Genomic DNA, 15685 nt, shown 5'->3' with positions numbered 1-15685 from the left:
AAGATATTTGAATGTAAGAAAGAAACATCACTTACATCTTTTGAAGCTTGAACTGAGGTGTAATCTTCTATTCATTGAATACAGAGATGGGGTTACAAGGTCTACAAGAAGGATTTGAAAGTGTTGAATAAGCTCACAAATAGAACTGATAGTAAGAAATGACAGCTGATTGAATATCAAGAATTACATCAATATCATGTGTGAGATCCTGTTGCACATTGTCTTGAGATTACATGAGATGTCATATTTGATAAAGCTCTTGATATGAGTGCAAACACACCTGTAAATACAGTGAGAGAATTCAATGAATTGCCTAACAAATTGAATATTCTGAATGTCAGAGAGGAATGATAACACTGTCTTCTAAGAAGACTTATAAAGAAAAAGTCAGATGTATTGAAGATAATTATTAATAGAGACTTAGAGAGTGCAATTGATTCAATCTACCTTCTAGATAATGAGACACAGCTTGTTATAGATGAAGAGTTCAAAGACTCTGTTAATAAGAATGATTCTGTTCTAAGTGTTCTGATAGATTGATCAACTACACTGACAGAAGCTAAGAGAAGCTCAGACTGAGACTATTGACATGAGACAATAACAAAGAAGATTAAGATATTTGAACAGAAGAAGACATATATTATCATTGAGAAGGCTCTGAAAATGAATATTCTTACAGATAAATGAGTATATGATTGAAAATTCAATAATAAGGGAGAAATCATTCACTTTAGAGCTCACTGAGTGATTAGAGAGTTCTTGCAATAGCAGAGTATTCATTATATAAGATTATATACTGCAGTGATATCAGAGCCTACATCACACAGTCTATTCACTATATTGACTGTTAAAGAATGAAAGGTCAAATCAATTGACTATGTATCCGCGTTTTTGAATGATATACTATCACAGAATGAGATGATCTATATGCAACTGCTCACAGATGTTAAGCATGACAGAGAGAACTTGATGAGATTACTTCATCAGAGTCTATATGAAATGAAGCAAGCTGTAAGAATATGATATTTTCTCACAACAGAGCATCTGACTACATTGAGATTCAAGATATCATCTTATAATAGCAGATTTCTATATCACTCTGTTTACAAGATCTATCTGACATTGCATATTGATGATTATCAGATGATGAGATCTCAAGAACAGCAATTAGACTGAGTATTAAAGAAGATTGTAAAAAGATTTGAGATAAAGAATGTTAAAGAGATCAAGTCATATCTTGAGATGAAGATCAAATATCAGAGAAATGATGATCTAGCAGTTACACAGAGTCATTATATTGAGAAGATTCTTGAAGATTTCAGCATGAATAAGATAAATCCAGCTGATATTCTGATGACAGCTGACATACAACTGGAATTCTCACCTGATGAGAAGAAAGAATTGAATGATGACTTTACAGCTACAAGATATCATCAAGAATTGAAATCATTGCAGTATTTAGTCTCAAGCAGCCGGTCAGATCTGGCATTCATGATCAACTATCTCTCACATTTTAACTCATGTTCACACAAGGCATGTTGAGCAGTATTGAAGCATGTTCTACATTATGTCAAGAAGATGAAAAATCATGACATATTGTACAAGAAGAAGATAAAAGATGATCTGAGTTCTGTGACATACTGTGATTCGAACTGAGCGGGGGTGAATTCTCAATACAAATCAACTACTGACTACATTATATTGATTAACAGGTCACCAATCTCATGACAGTCACAGAGACAGACATCTATTGTCAAATCAATCACAGAAGCTGAATATATTGCAGCTAGTGAGATAGCTTGTAAGATAATCTGATTGAATGACATGTTATATGACACTGAGTTGATGAATGATGAAAAAGTGAAAATACACTCACATCTATGAGTTGACAATAAGGAAGCAATTAATCTAGCAAAGGAAGAATTCTTAATGTGAAGATCATGCCACATCAAGATTAAATATCATATTCTCTGCAATTTGATTGAAAAAGAGAAAATCATGATGAAACATGTTAATTCTACAGTGAACATAGCTGACAGACTCACAAAGTCACTGACAAAGCCTGCATTTGAAGAATTTGTCAAGAGGGTTGGCATTCAGGAAATTGAGAAGAAGAAATGAATGATAATGATGATATAGCAGATCAATGAATTTTGTATGTATTTCTTGATTTTTACAGTTATTGCCGTACGGATGCCTTTTCTAATGAGGAAATCAGGGTCTGATTCATGTAATTAATTATTATTGCATTTTTGAAAGATTTGAGAATGAGAGAGGCCCCGGGTGGCGGCTTATTATAGGTCATAATGTAGTAAGAAGAGGTGTTAGTGATTACTACATCTACTCTAGTCACATGCCACCTCAATCTATTCATTTAGTGTAACTCGCGTAGTTAGATTACAACATAACACAACAACGTTATTCTTTAAGAAAATAACATTATTCAGAGTTCTGCAAATGAAAAATGAGGAAATAGTAAAAGATAATATAAATTGAAATTCCTGATCTTCAAGCTTTGCAAATGAGAGTAGGTTAACTGTAATATTAGAGATATAGTGAATATTCTATAAGTTAATATCATCACTCTCAATCTTCAAGATGACAGTCTCAATCTTCTTGACAAACTCAGTTTTCTCAGTCACAGAATTGACAGAGATATTACTATTAAAAGATTTAATATTTGAAAAGAAATGAAGCTTATCTGTTATATTCAGACTTACACATGTATTCAAATATCAAGATCTAGAGAATGATTTTTCAGTGACTGTGAAAGAGAAGTAGAACTCAATCTTTGTAATTACTGTATTTACTGCTGATTGAGAACTTATTAAGTCATTCTTCTTCTCTTTCTTCTTATTATTCTTCTTATCATTCTTCTTTTTCTTTTTATCAGAGTGTAAGATAAAATATCTATTAATAGTATATCTATGTCTTCTGCAGTGAGTGCATTTTTATACAGATATACTTTTATTCTCATCTTTATTCTTATCTTTATTCTTTTTCACAGTCACAGAATCAGTCTGAGACTGCTTTTTTCACTTAATGATGATCTTCTTAAATGTATAATTAATCAGTTGCTTCATCAAATCATTGATATTAATATTGACAATGAGTCTCTGATCAGTGAAGAAAAACTTATTTAAATATATCTTAATAAATAATCTTTGATAATCTTATAGATTATTGAGGAAAAGATCATGATATACATTCTCAGTGCTCTGACAGAGCTTCTTATAATAAGTAACAAGATAGTGAAAATATCTCTGAAAAGTAAGATAATTATTTTTCTTAACTTATAATTTTATCAATTTCTTAAAGATATTAACTCATTCTTCTGTCAGTGATATTATATATTCAATATTAATCTTGTCTTACAGAGCTGCAGTATTGTCAGCTTTCAAGGTTTCAATAGTAATTTAAACATTTTCAACAAGACTCAATAGTATATATCTATATAGAGACTTAGAATAAATTCTTTACTTCTCAGAATTAATATAATGTGTAAAAGAGAATTCTCATTAAGTTCTTAATAGAATATCAGTTTTATTAATAACTTTCATATCAGTTAATATATTAACATATCAGACTTTATAATTAGAGTCATCAAATGTAATCACTGATTTAATATTTAGTGTATATTTGACTTTCTTCTAGTATTTCTACAACTCATCTCTCATAGTGTCTCTTTATATAGAGATAGATATAGTGAGATGTTAAGTAGTTTCAGCTACAGTTATCTGATTCTATAGTATTATCTGTATAAGATTCATAAGACTGTCTGTGATATAATAGATAGATTAATTCAGATCATTATTAAAAGTTAGCATTTCAGAGATGAAAGATAATGAAGAATTTAATAAGTTGAAATGAATAGATTCTGTAGATGAATATTAACATTGACTCTGCTTTTCTTTATTCTGAAGTTTCTTCATTATCTCATTATCAAATTTCATACTCTGGTGAAAACTGATCTCAGTCTTATCTTACAAGTCAGAAGCTTTCTCATAATAAGTGATTATTCTATCAATGAGTTATTTAGTAAAGTGTGTGATTCTGAGTCTTAAGCTGAACTCTGAAGTAACAGATGTATTACTCATATCAAGATAACTCTGCTTCTTCTAGATGTGTAAAAAAAAATAAAAAAATAAAAAAAAGTGATATTCTTCACAATGAAGAATATGCTTTCTTAAAAAAAATAAAGTATATAAATTCACTGACTGATAAATTCAGAGAAAATGAAATATCTCTAATAAAGAGTAAGAGTCTTTTCAAAAAAGATGAACTATCTGTGTTAAAAATGTTGATGTAAATATTCTAAAAAGAAAAATGTGTCATTCAGGCTATAATCTGTGAAATAGTTGAAGGTTGTATTGATAGATCTATCTACAGGAACATAATATAGTGGTGGGTCACGTGATCTAGTGGGATCGCTAACCGCAACGGCCGTAAGGGCCAACATAAACTTCTCCCGAAAGATGCCACAGTTCACTACTCAGCTGAGTCATGCCCCATTTTTAGAAGTTCGACTGACAGCCTAGAGCGCGCCATATCATATCTCCCGGGATTTTGGCGAACGAGAAAGGTGGCTGGCCATTGCTGGCTGCGGTGGCTTTCTCTCGTGAAAAGATTACTTACTTGCATGATTGATTGAGGAAGAGGCGGCCTTGATGACAAGAGCCGCATCAGCAGCTTCTGCCACAGCATTTGGTGGAAGAATTATGAGACGGAGACTGGAGCAATGCGCGCATTCATCATACTTTTGTACAGTACAACTACGTGGCGCCAGAGCAAGGGGATGAGGGAGTTAAGTGTTGGTGGTGGAAGATGATGTATACAGATGAATACCAGAAGAAGCATGAGCATAACATGAGGAACGATTGATTGATTGGTAGTTATAGGATAATAATCTAGGAAAGTTTTCTTTTTTCTTTTCTAACCGGGGAAACCATTTTCCTGGACCTCAACCATGGAGCTTTCTGATATAAACCTGTTGGAGGGATTGGATTGGGTAATTCGTCCCCTCTTTACTCCAGTGACATTGGCGACTGAATACATGGACGCCATCTGGTATTCTTAGAATAGAATTAGCTCATATGCTTATAGATCCATGGCAGACCCGCTCAGGGGTCGTAAATTCTGGAGATTTCTTGAGTAATATACCGTATACCTCACAAGCAAGTGAAGAGAAGAATAAGACTTGGAAATGTGATGCTATATACGGAGTAATGTATTTATTGTTGCTGGGGGGTTCGTGGGAGCCAAACCAACCTCCATCGTGACAGTCCGCTATAGCTAATAATAAGTCAGTTTACTCAACAACCTCCTTTAAGCCCAAGAACCCATGCCAGAGCGTACTCAGATGAAGGTGCTTGCAAAGAAGTTTCAGGAGTCTCAACCAAATACAAAACTGCCAGTGCGGGGAGAGTGATCAAGCTATTTTCTCCATGAGCCAGCAGCTAGCTATATCGCATGTGGAATAGCATCTGCCACTACTAACAACATATTCCACCGTTGTATGAGGCATTTTTTTTTTTTTTTTTTTTTTCTTCTTCATCCCTCATTTTCCATCCGTGTCTCTGTGATGTTTGGCCTGACCTCTCGTCTCCAGCAATAATAATAATAACAGCGCCGACGCGGAAGCACTGAAGAAGGCCCTCTCTCGTGTGGCTACGCAAGGAGACAATAAGAGAGGGCAGTGAAGGTAAAGCAGTGGAACCGCAGTGCGAAACAGTATATTAAACTCTATACAGAAACACATGGGACATCTATGGGACATCTATCACTCTTGCAAAGGGACCTTCTTCTAACACTACCAAAAGCAGCAGCAGCAGCAGCAGCCACACACGGAGATAATTAAGGGAGCATGAAAGGAAAAATAAGCAGCGGAGCAGTGCAAAACCATAAGTGGAACTATATACATGAACAGGCACATATGGGTGGGACGCAGATAACTCTCGCACGAAGATTCTCTTCTTACACCACCAAGAGCAGCGGCGCGAGGGAGCAGATAGTATAGTTGCGTGAGATCTCCGTATCTACATTCCTCTCACGCTCAACCCTGTCCCAATTCCGCCCATCACTACCGCTGCACCCATTCTTGTCGTCTGCCGTCAACCCAGTGATCCAAGCTACTCTCCATCGACTTTGGCAGCTTCTACCTCTCTTCCAATGCGACCTCTGATTCCTACATAACCCCCACAGATGCGCCGTCTCTAGCATCTCACTCCCTATTACAATCACACTGATTCCCCTCCGCCAACATCAAAGTGGATGCTGGTCTTCCGTGACCACGGCTGTGGCCTTGAATAGGCTGACTGGAACTCGATCTGTTCTCCTTGGTCGTCCCTAACTCGGCTACCGTGAGAGGTTGGTAGCTCCCAGTTGCTGCTCTGACCCTCCGCCGGATTGCCACGTGAGAACCTGTTGTACACAGTAATCGAATTCCGCTTCTTGTTCGACATGCTATTTTTCGGCAACGACATCCGTCTCGAAGGTGGCGTTATCTCTACTGGCCCAGCTTTATCTACTATTGGGTTGATGCCTGCAATCTTGTAGATGACGTTGTGGACTGGGATTGAGATGCCGTGGACAACAATCGAGAATAAGACCAGCCAGTATACAACTTTTTTGGCGTTTAGATTAGAAAAATTGCTTTCGTGCTTACGCAACGATGGGAAATTTGGAGCAATACTCACCAGGGGACAGAGCACGGATGAGATTAGTCTCTTCGAGATCTCCTTCTCCGAATTTGGGAAAAAGGTGACGGGCATGTTCGAGATAGAAAACCGCACCGACTCCTATTCAAGCATTCAGGGTTAGCAGAGAAAAGGGTAACAACAAAACTTACTACCGTGCCCTTTGTTGGGTTTTAATCTGCGGTTTCTCACTCACCGATTGGACCATAATATCCCATGAACAAGGCCTCCTTCCAGTTCTTGCACACCTTCGGCATGAGCTTGTACAGCACCAAGATCGCGGGAAGGCGACGGAGAAACAGCACGAGGAATCCCAATCCAACTAGTCGCGGGTATGTAATTCCAAACTCAGGCTGATTAAATTCAGACCACGGTATGATTGCTCCAATGTACATGAATCCACCGAAGTTCAGCAGTACATCTATACATGAGTTCACCTCGTCATGTCTCGTTTCGGACTCGGCGAGGTATTCGCCATCCCAGTTCAATGCATTTCCGGCAACGAAACAAGCCAGGAGATCGTCAGTGCCCAAAGCGCCGCATGTTCCGAGGATGAAAAGCTGCATACTAGTTAGTATCGAGCATTTTCAGATATTCGGCGGGTAACTGGTTCTTAGAACTTACCCCTAACGCGCACGGCCATAGCATAAAACTTTCGTTATCGATCAATTTCCTAATAAATGTGAGTAAGCAACCCGTGGGATAACACATGCTCGTTCTTCTTCCCCCTTGAAATATTAAGAACTCACTTTCTCAGGCAAAATTTCATAATTAAACAGCTGCCGTAGCCGCATATAGCGCCATATACAACGCTCATTAGAACTGTGTAGAGCCATGTTTCCAGAAACCACATTCCAATGGCTTTGCAGACACCGCCGCCGAGACGACCGATTTCCCCGCTTCTCTTGTGAATTATGTTCTCCCCAGCCCCGGGAACGTCCGCGTATCGGATGAGATACGTCGCCAACATGAGAAATGGGAAGCCGAAGCCATCGTTAGCTCCAGCCTCGGAAGAGATAATCTCACGTAAGTCCCGATCAACGTATTTGTCGGCAAATGGTCCTTTAGCAATGGCCTGCGACAGAATAGGGTCCGTGCAAGTGACACAAGATCCGATAACGAGAGCAGCTAGCTAAAAACGACAATCTATTAACCAATCTGAACTACGATTCTGGAGGTTGGGCCCTAGCTTCGGGGGAGGGGTTTTATTTACCAGAGTAAGGTTTGGGATGGTCAAGAGGATACACCCCGTCGTGCATAACCACATAATGGTCATGATAGGAAGTAGACAGAGTGCCATTTCTTTCCATCGCGCTAATTGATATTTAGCAGGCAGCTGGAAACCCGCAATGACTAGCTGAACACCGATGACAACCCGAGCCACGCCCTGTGGTTCAGAAAATTTCTGGCTTAGCGAACGACTGTGGTCTGAAGGGGGATTAGATGGCTGTTGGGATGACTTACTAGAGTAACTTGGTACTTCTGATCTTCTGCTGCTGAGCCCCAGTGTTCAACTTCTATGAACTTTGCTGCGAGGGGCCCAAGAAGTATACCAAATATGACGGCGGGCACTGCAGCCATGTATCGTTCCACGTCAGGAAAAAAGTGATTGATCGGGTGTAAAATGAAACACTTCACTTACAGGCTTCTCCAAGATACCAAACATTTCGGATCTTTGTGGAGATGGAGCCATACAGAACGATGAATGCTCCTACAAAGAATATGGGTTGGTCGCTATGGAATATTATCGAGAGATATGCTGTCTCTACAAACCCAAGATCGAGAGAACAACGTTCAACTCGCTGACGTTGAGAAGAGGCATGGTTGGTTCGGTAAGAAGATTATCCTCTTCCTGAGTTTGGTCCTTTTTTTTGAGGTTGTTTGTTTTCTTTTCCTTTTTGCTTTCTTTCTTTCTTTTTTTTTTTTCGTTTTTATCTTGTTTACGTCGCCGAGATGCTGCCAGCAGCAAGTGGGGAAATGGCGAAGGGGGAGGAGGGGGTGGAATGGAAAGCTGAACAATTACTTCTATCGGGGAGCCATAAAAGAAAAGGATGGAAGCAATGAAAATAGAGAAACATTTAAGAAGAAGAGGTGATCGAAAGGAGGTAAGTAATGATAATATATCTATTGGAAATTGGACAGGGAGAACAATATGGAAGGGTTTCAGCAGTCTCTAACGGGTTGGGGTGAGAAAATGGAATTGATGCGAGGTGTGAAACAGCAGAGCCATCGTCACCGTTCTTATTTGAAACCGGACGTGAGAGAAAAAAGAGGACTTTGATCCAAGAAGAATGCAGGAGCAAGTTAGCAAAACGGAGCTAATGAAAGAATAATCTCGGACCACTGCCCGCGCTACCAAATTAATTCCTCGACCCCCTCTCAGAGTCTCAGACACACCGCCAGCGATCGGAGGTCCACAGGCACGGTGACACCCACCTGTTGCTTTCGCCGCACATAAATCAAGTAAACATAATGTGCAACGCCGCGCAACGCCCCCCCTGGCCCCTTGGGCAGCACCAAATCACTAACTACCGACGGCGCGATCCGTTTCGTCGGCGCATCGGATTTAGCCACTATTCTTATTTTAACTCGCGTGAGCCTCGAGACAAAGTTGAACAACAATGACGAATGGATTTTCCGCCGTGCATAGGAAAAGTGCGCAGTGCGCGCAGTGCCAAGCCCCAGGGGCAGCGCCGCTCCACCCCGCCAAGCAACTAGTGTGTGATATTCGCCTTGGCGATCTCCTCGGATTTTCCACTGCCAAGAAATGATTGGCCTAGCAGCGCTCCAACTCCGCCGCCGTCGTCCAGTTTTATTTATTTATTTTTCTTATTTATTTTTTTTACCCTCTACACCGGCAACTCGGCAACTCGGCAGTACAGCATAGACGGTGCAGCCATCTCCAGTCGGCGTTAAGTTTCACCGGCTAAAGAAAGAATATATGGATATATATGAAAAAAGGGGGAGAGGAATGAGTGGGTGGAATCCTGAAGGCTCCGGTGCTAACCCGCCCATCTCATCTGGTCCTGACCAGCAAGCAAGACATCGGAGTACTGTACATAGTACACCGTACAGAACTTGGCGGGGAAACGTCATTGTTGCAACCACTTGGTGACCGCTACTGTTCAGTGTTCCCCGAAAACGGTTTCCGAATACACCGTCTCGCTGTCTCAGTCTGTCCAGATGCAACAATTCTATTCATTCATTTATTCTCGTTTTCATTCTCATTATTACTATTTACTATGATTAAAAGTTATTATTCCTCCTCTGTGCCGCCGACTGGCAAAAGTTGCAATCAGTGGTGGGGGTGGGGGTGGGTTGTGATATTTCACAGGTCTGTGAGCTGACAACCACACCACCGTGGGGTTACGAGCTGGAAACCTACCGATTCTCCTCGGAGCCGCTGAGAAAATTGTTCCCTTTTTGAACTATTTTATTCATACCTAAATCCCCCCACTGAAAATGGTTGTATAAGTGGTGCAGTTGCTCCATCCAGCCTAACGCCGCAGGCATGACCTCGCGTAATATTTAATGCGACACACCCAAGTCGAGGACACGCTTGAGCATAGTAGTCCGTACCACTACCACCACTACCATGATCGCTTCTCTCGTTAATTGCGGGGGGTTGGGGATGCCGGGTTGCCGGTATTTCGTTGTTTCTTTACACACCTTTTTTTTAACTGATTTTACATTATTTTACAATCAACGCTGACATATAGATAATCTGTTGGGCCAGCAGTGCGGTCACTGGTGGTGACTGAGCTCTTTTGCCCCAGTAGCCTACAGGTTATGAGACCGTTTAGCGTGAGCCCCGCTGTGGTCAACATGCATGGGTTCGATCCCAGGATGGACTTAAAAAATCCCAAACAAATACCCTGGACATTTAAAACAGTGCCAAGAGACATCCTAGGAGTGTGCCCTAGGAGTGAGCCCTTGAAAGAATGAGCCCTAGGACTGAGTCCACTGAGAGGAGCCACTAAGAGGAGCCACTAAGAGGAGCCACTGAGAGGAGCCACTGAGAGGAGTACTGTACTCTGTGGTAGCTGGTCCGAGGGGGGGTGTTGGGGGTCCCGGGTTGATCGGCCCTTCTACCAGCAGTGCGCTGGTGGTGACTGAGCTCTTTTGCCCCAGTAGCCTACATAATCTGTTGAATATAAGATGTCTTTGTCACCACTCCAACGAGAAAATAAGCCCATCCTTCGAACGGATTTCATATTATTTTCTCTATGAAAGCATCCCAGGCCGAGGACTACTGCCTTGAGTCCGTTGCAGTTTTTTTTTTTCCGTAAAGGATATTTTCCACCAACCAACAAAAAGAGATGCTTCCAACGCCAAGGGTTGCCCGTTGCACTGCATTTTACCGCTGCTGACAAGAATGCCTTGCAGCAGATCAGGACTAATTAATGCAGTAGATCGTCGCCACACCCTGCCTGAATATGCAGAATTCAATCGCAATGCGCTTCACATCAAGAATTATGTCCGGTGGTCAGGTGGGAGGGACAGATCCTTCTTTTTGTTGCTTCCACAGCAAAGTGGTTTTCCTTTTTACCAGCTGGGTATAGGTGGAATAATAATGAGAAATGAAATCCATGCTCATGGCTCTCTATTCTTATTATTATTATGCATGCCATACGCCGTACACACGGGATATTATCGGTCGTGTGACCTGGTATATAGCGGACTTCATCTTCTGACCAGAGTGATACGCAGGATGCATTATACACGTTTTACCGCATGGGGAAATGGTTGGATACCGGCTCTTGTTGTTCGCCCATTTCCAGACTCTTGAAGGCTCGTTCGTCCAGCAGGGTCTGTGCTGTCATTCGTGCTAGCGAATTCGCCTATCAATCAGCCCCGCCTTTTTCTGGAATATTCCTTTTTCGCACCAAAAGTCCTCATCGTCGGCCGGCCCGGGAGCCCGCTTAGGCGAAAAACATGGGTATCATCATAACTAGGAAACGAAGGAACCTATTGTTCTTCATTTCCTGTCGCTTGACTTGCCTCGGTGAGGCGGAACCCTTGATGGGTTCCCCGTATACGTTCTTTTCCCCCACCTCTCCTCCCGCCTCAGTCGAGTAAATGATTGTTTATCCGCTCGTCTGACGGGAGGGGGATAAGAGGAACAAATCGCTCCCGTCTGATCACTTGTCGCAAAAAACCCGCGCGGGGGAAAACCAACAAAGTTTGGCTGATCATTTGGAAATTTTCTTCATCCTTGCGTTTTTTGGATTTTTGCTGATACTTTCATTGTCTGAATCACTCTATCTTCCCACGCTATCTACTGAAACGGCGCGAATTTCAGATTCAGAGTCCCACCTGACCTTTCTGCCTTTTTTTGGGATAGAGAGATGTGGGGGCGGGGAGCAAAAAAATAATGACGATACGAAGACGAAGAAGACGAAAACCGCCGATGTCATTTTCGCCATGTTTCCGAGCGCTGAACGATGACGCATCACGCAAAGTATAGAGAGGGTGACGAATTGGTTTGCCGATTAACTGTAATAATAGCCATTTTTATTCTGTCGACATCCGCCGCCCCATTGCGCAAGACGGTGAGGGTACGTTATGGGCACTTGATTGGGCGATTGTCAGTTGCACCATCGGGGAGCGGATATCTTGCTACTTATTCCCGCTGGTGATAAATAAGACATATGAAATTGAGAGTATGAGTGGAAGGTCAGATTCGTTGAACATAGGTTATTACAATATGGAAACTGAGCCAGCAAGATAAATAGTAATGAGTTCGCCATCGCCATCCCCACCTTCTAGAGACACACTCAAATGCTTTGGAAATTGCGGCAACTGCCTTTTGAGATTGTCAAACATTATTTAGAGGGATATGAGAAAAATCAATACTGATTTATAGGTAACTAGCTATTATACACATTTCCCATCCCATATCCGGGCATAGAACAAATAAAATAGCAGCGCTACATATTACTTTCGTATTAAAAAAGTGAAAGAAGAAGAAGAAGAAAAGAAGAAACAACGAAAACATCATCACTGCAAATACCGTTCAATTTCCTTCTCCGTCCATTCCCATAACTTGCCCGCAAGAGCTTCATCGGCGGACAACTTCGTGTGTGCAAGTGGCTTTCCCACGGCCTCGCAAAGGCCGCCGGACTCCAACGAAGCCCCCTCCTGCCCAGCCGTCCCTGTTGCCTGTGTCGTCGTCGTCGTCATCGCGGCCCAGAGGGTATTATACACCCCCTCCTGCAAACTGTAGGACTCAAAATTCCTCACAGCCAACTTGACCACCAACCGGTCGATGAAATTCATATGCCCCATCAGCTCCGTCGACGCAATCACTCCCGGATGACTAGCAGCGACGGGAAGCTCCGGATAGCGCATCGCCAGCTCTGCAGCGTGCAGGACATTCGCAAGTTTGTTCTGCGAGTATAGCGTGTTTTTGGCCAGCATGGCCGGCCCGCCTACACCGCCTTGCATCTTCTTCAGCCCCGCGAAACCAATCCCGCCAACCCCCTCCGGCGCGCCCCTAAACCCAGGCGTGGAAGTAACAACGATACGGCCGTGGCCGGCCGCGCCTTTGTTTTTGGCCCGTGCGTTCTGCAGCGCGGGTATACAGTGTTTTACCAGCAGGGCATGGGAGAGGTGGTTTATGGCAAATTAGATCTCGGGGGTATGGCCATGACGCCCGTGTTGCAGATTAAGACGTCGATTTGGCGAGTAGGAGCTTTGTGGCATCACGGACGGAGCTGAGGGAGGTTTGGTCGCAGGGGATGAATGTGAGTATGCTGTTTCCATCGTTGGTCGTGGTAGTAGAGGTGGTAATGGCGTTTACCTCGTCAATGAGGGAGTTGACGGCCTGCACGTTGCGGCCCGTGAAGTAGATATGAGCGGGATTGTGCTGGGCGAGTTTGAGGATTGCTTCTTTACCGACACCGGCGGTTCCTGGTGATCTGAAGGGTAAGCTAAGTGTCTTTTGTTGAAAATGAGGGGAGCTTAGGGGATGGAGTTGGTTTTTTCAACTCACCACCAGTGATAACGATGACTTTGCCTGATAACCTACGGGATAACTCATCTTCTTGCCAGTACATATATAGTGAGTGTTGCTATCTACCTAGGTGGTTGCTTGCTATCCAGTATGTAGTAGGTGGTAGGTAACGGTGCTTAGATGTTCAAACAGACTTCAGGAGTGATGAAGTCACTCCTAAATACTTAGATATTAATAAATAGTCTTGCTACACATGAAGTAGCAGCTGCCACCATCAGTGATGGCTCTGATGAGCCCGTGAAAGTGTCTGTCTCTTTTGTATCCTCTGAGACCGGCCATACTAAACTCCCACTATCATTTGCAATGTTGGCATTGGGTATTCAAACGGAGTACTCACACTGCTCGACTAGCATTGGCTGTCTTGTCTCTTGGCTTGTCATCAGCGGCTAACCTGAACATCTCATCGACCTCACACATCAACAAGACAATGAGGGTAGGCTGGAGATTTGCTCCTGTTAGCAGGGTTGGACCTTTTCTCGGTTCGCTGTCTTTCAGCAACATCACCAAAGGCTTCCTCATAAATCTCCACTGATGCGACAGCCAGGACATCCATTTCTGCTTTGCCATTCCACGGCTGAGTCACCGTCTTTGGAAGCCGAGAGGATTTCCTACCCCGAGTCAGATGTGGAGGATTTGGAAGGATACACGCCGGCGGGTACCATCCAACTCTCATTGGAGACAGCTTTTGCGATATGGTGGTTATTCAACAGTCTGGCTCGCCCATGACCAGCAGCTCCAGTGCTATGTATCGCTGAAGATACTTGTTACAGGAGCTTCACCGGCCAGTAATGAGGGTGAAATTCTCCGTCTATTGGCTAAGGGTACATCGAATTGTTTCGGAAGACGGTTTATCCCAACCTTGCTTGACCAGTTCTCTTTTTATGGTCCCATGGTGGGAGAGCCTGCCGGGGCTGCAGCATCGCCAATTCGAAGGAGAACGGTACAAACTTTATGTTTCCACGAGATGCTGCCGGATCCACCGCTGCCTAGCCCATCATGGTCTTGAACTACATGCATGCGAACGATGTATGCCATGAAGGTACGTCAAATACAGCCTTGTCCCCCTGATTGCTCATCCAAAATTACTGAATCAGACAGATCTCCATCTGGACAAATTTCTTCTTCGTGTCCCGGGCTTTGACAATTTGAGTACATGTACAACTGAACTGTACAAGCGCCATGGAAAACCATATGAGGTTCCTACCCGGCGCCTTGACGGAAAGCCTAGCACACCCCATGCGCCACCGCATATCATCTATCCCATGAATTGGAACAGGCCTGCGAACGAGGTGATGGATCCTGAGATTATTATCTCGGACTATGGGACGTCTTTTATTGCTTCAAAAGCTCCGTCTCCAACACCTCACACGCCGACCCTGTATTCCCCGCCAGAAGAATTCTTCAATGAACGCATCACCACCGCGGCTGATGTATGGACGCTGGGTGTCGTCCTCTACGATGCCATGGGCGAACGGCCTCTCTTTGAAACCTTTGCATGGGACCCAAACCACATCATTGCCGAGATGGTCAAACACCTTGGGACAACTGCCCGCACGATGGTGGGGTTCCTGGACGAATCGCTCTGAGTTCTTCAACCCAGATGGCTCATGGATCACCAACTTCGAGCACATCGGCACACCTGTATTCTGTCGTCTTCACCAACGGATGTGGGATATGGGCCGGGGTGAGACGCCAGAAGCCTGTGAATAGGATGTTGCTGGTGGTGAGCTCAAAGCTCTGGAGGATATGCTGAGGGCTATGATGGCATTTGAACCAGCGGAAAGAAAGGCCGACGGCGAAGCAGCTCATGATGTCTAAGTATATAGTGAAGTGGGCCATGCTAGCGTGGGAGAGGCAGATGAAACGAAAGAGGACTTACTCTGTGGAGCAGAAGTGGTAGATTTGCCCACAGTTATTGTATAATTGTATACGTAAGTTCATCCCAAAACATCTCCCGATAGCTCAAGTCAATGGT

At 43.1% G+C, this 15685-nt stretch overlaps 3 protein-coding genes across 3 annotated transcripts; 1 reads left to right on the top strand and 2 right to left on the bottom strand.

Annotated features, from left to right (window-relative positions):
* Positions 1 to 5139: 5139 nt before the first annotated feature.
* BDCG_07963 (plasma membrane antiporter) lies at positions 5140 to 9305 on the bottom strand. The gene is made up of 9 exons (XM_045423739.1): positions 8469 to 9305; positions 8338 to 8406; positions 8160 to 8266; positions 7909 to 8082; positions 7445 to 7827; positions 7320 to 7368; positions 6892 to 7255; positions 6696 to 6797; positions 5140 to 6622 (listed from the first exon to the last, which is right to left on the bottom strand). Exons 1-9 carry the CDS (start codon positions 8515 to 8517, stop codon positions 6237 to 6239), a joined length of 1683 nt encoding a protein of 560 aa, XP_045272603.1. The 5' UTR covers positions 8518 to 9305; the 3' UTR covers positions 5140 to 6236.
* A 3390-nt stretch (positions 9306 to 12695) lies between these two features.
* BDCG_07961 (oxidoreductase) lies at positions 12696 to 13753 on the bottom strand (the record flags this gene model as incomplete). The annotated part of the gene is made up of 3 exons (XM_045423738.1): positions 12696 to 13262; positions 13408 to 13607; positions 13690 to 13753. 3 exons carry the CDS (start codon positions 13751 to 13753, stop codon positions 12696 to 12698), a joined length of 831 nt encoding a protein of 276 aa, XP_045282375.1.
* Positions 13754 to 14241: 488 nt separating this feature from the next.
* On the top strand, positions 14242 to 15296 carry BDCG_07960 (protein kinase domain-containing protein; the record flags this gene model as incomplete). The annotated part of the gene is made up of 4 exons (XM_045423737.1): positions 14242 to 14365; positions 14421 to 14650; positions 14701 to 14749; positions 14809 to 15296. The coding sequence occupies 4 exons, from the start codon at positions 14242 to 14244 to the stop codon at positions 15294 to 15296; spliced, it is 891 nt and encodes a 296-aa protein (XP_045282374.1).
* Positions 15297 to 15685: the final 389 nt, after the last annotated feature.

This window comes from Blastomyces dermatitidis (genome assembly GCF_000003525.1).
Source record: "Blastomyces dermatitidis ER-3 genomic scaffold supercont1.10, whole genome shotgun sequence".
Lineage (NCBI taxonomy): Eukaryota > Fungi > Ascomycota > Eurotiomycetes > Onygenales > Ajellomycetaceae > Blastomyces > Blastomyces dermatitidis.
Note: the sequence above shows the minus strand (reverse complement) of the source record. Positions and strands in the feature narration are given on the sequence as shown.

Excerpts from the sequence above, each read along its gene's own strand:
- BDCG_07963 (XM_045423739.1), bottom strand. The coding sequence starts at position 8,517 with ATGCCTCTTCTCAACGTCAGCGAGTTGAACGTTGTTCTCTCGATCTTG. Across the intron at positions 7,369-7,444 it reads ATGAAATTTTGCCTGAGAAA|GAAATTGATCGATAACGAAA; the intron begins GTGAGTTCTTAA and ends CACATTTATTAG. Across the intron at positions 6,798-6,891 it reads GGGATATTATGGTCCAATCG|GAGTCGGTGCGGTTTTCTAT; the intron begins GTGAGTGAGAAA and ends ATGCTTGAATAG.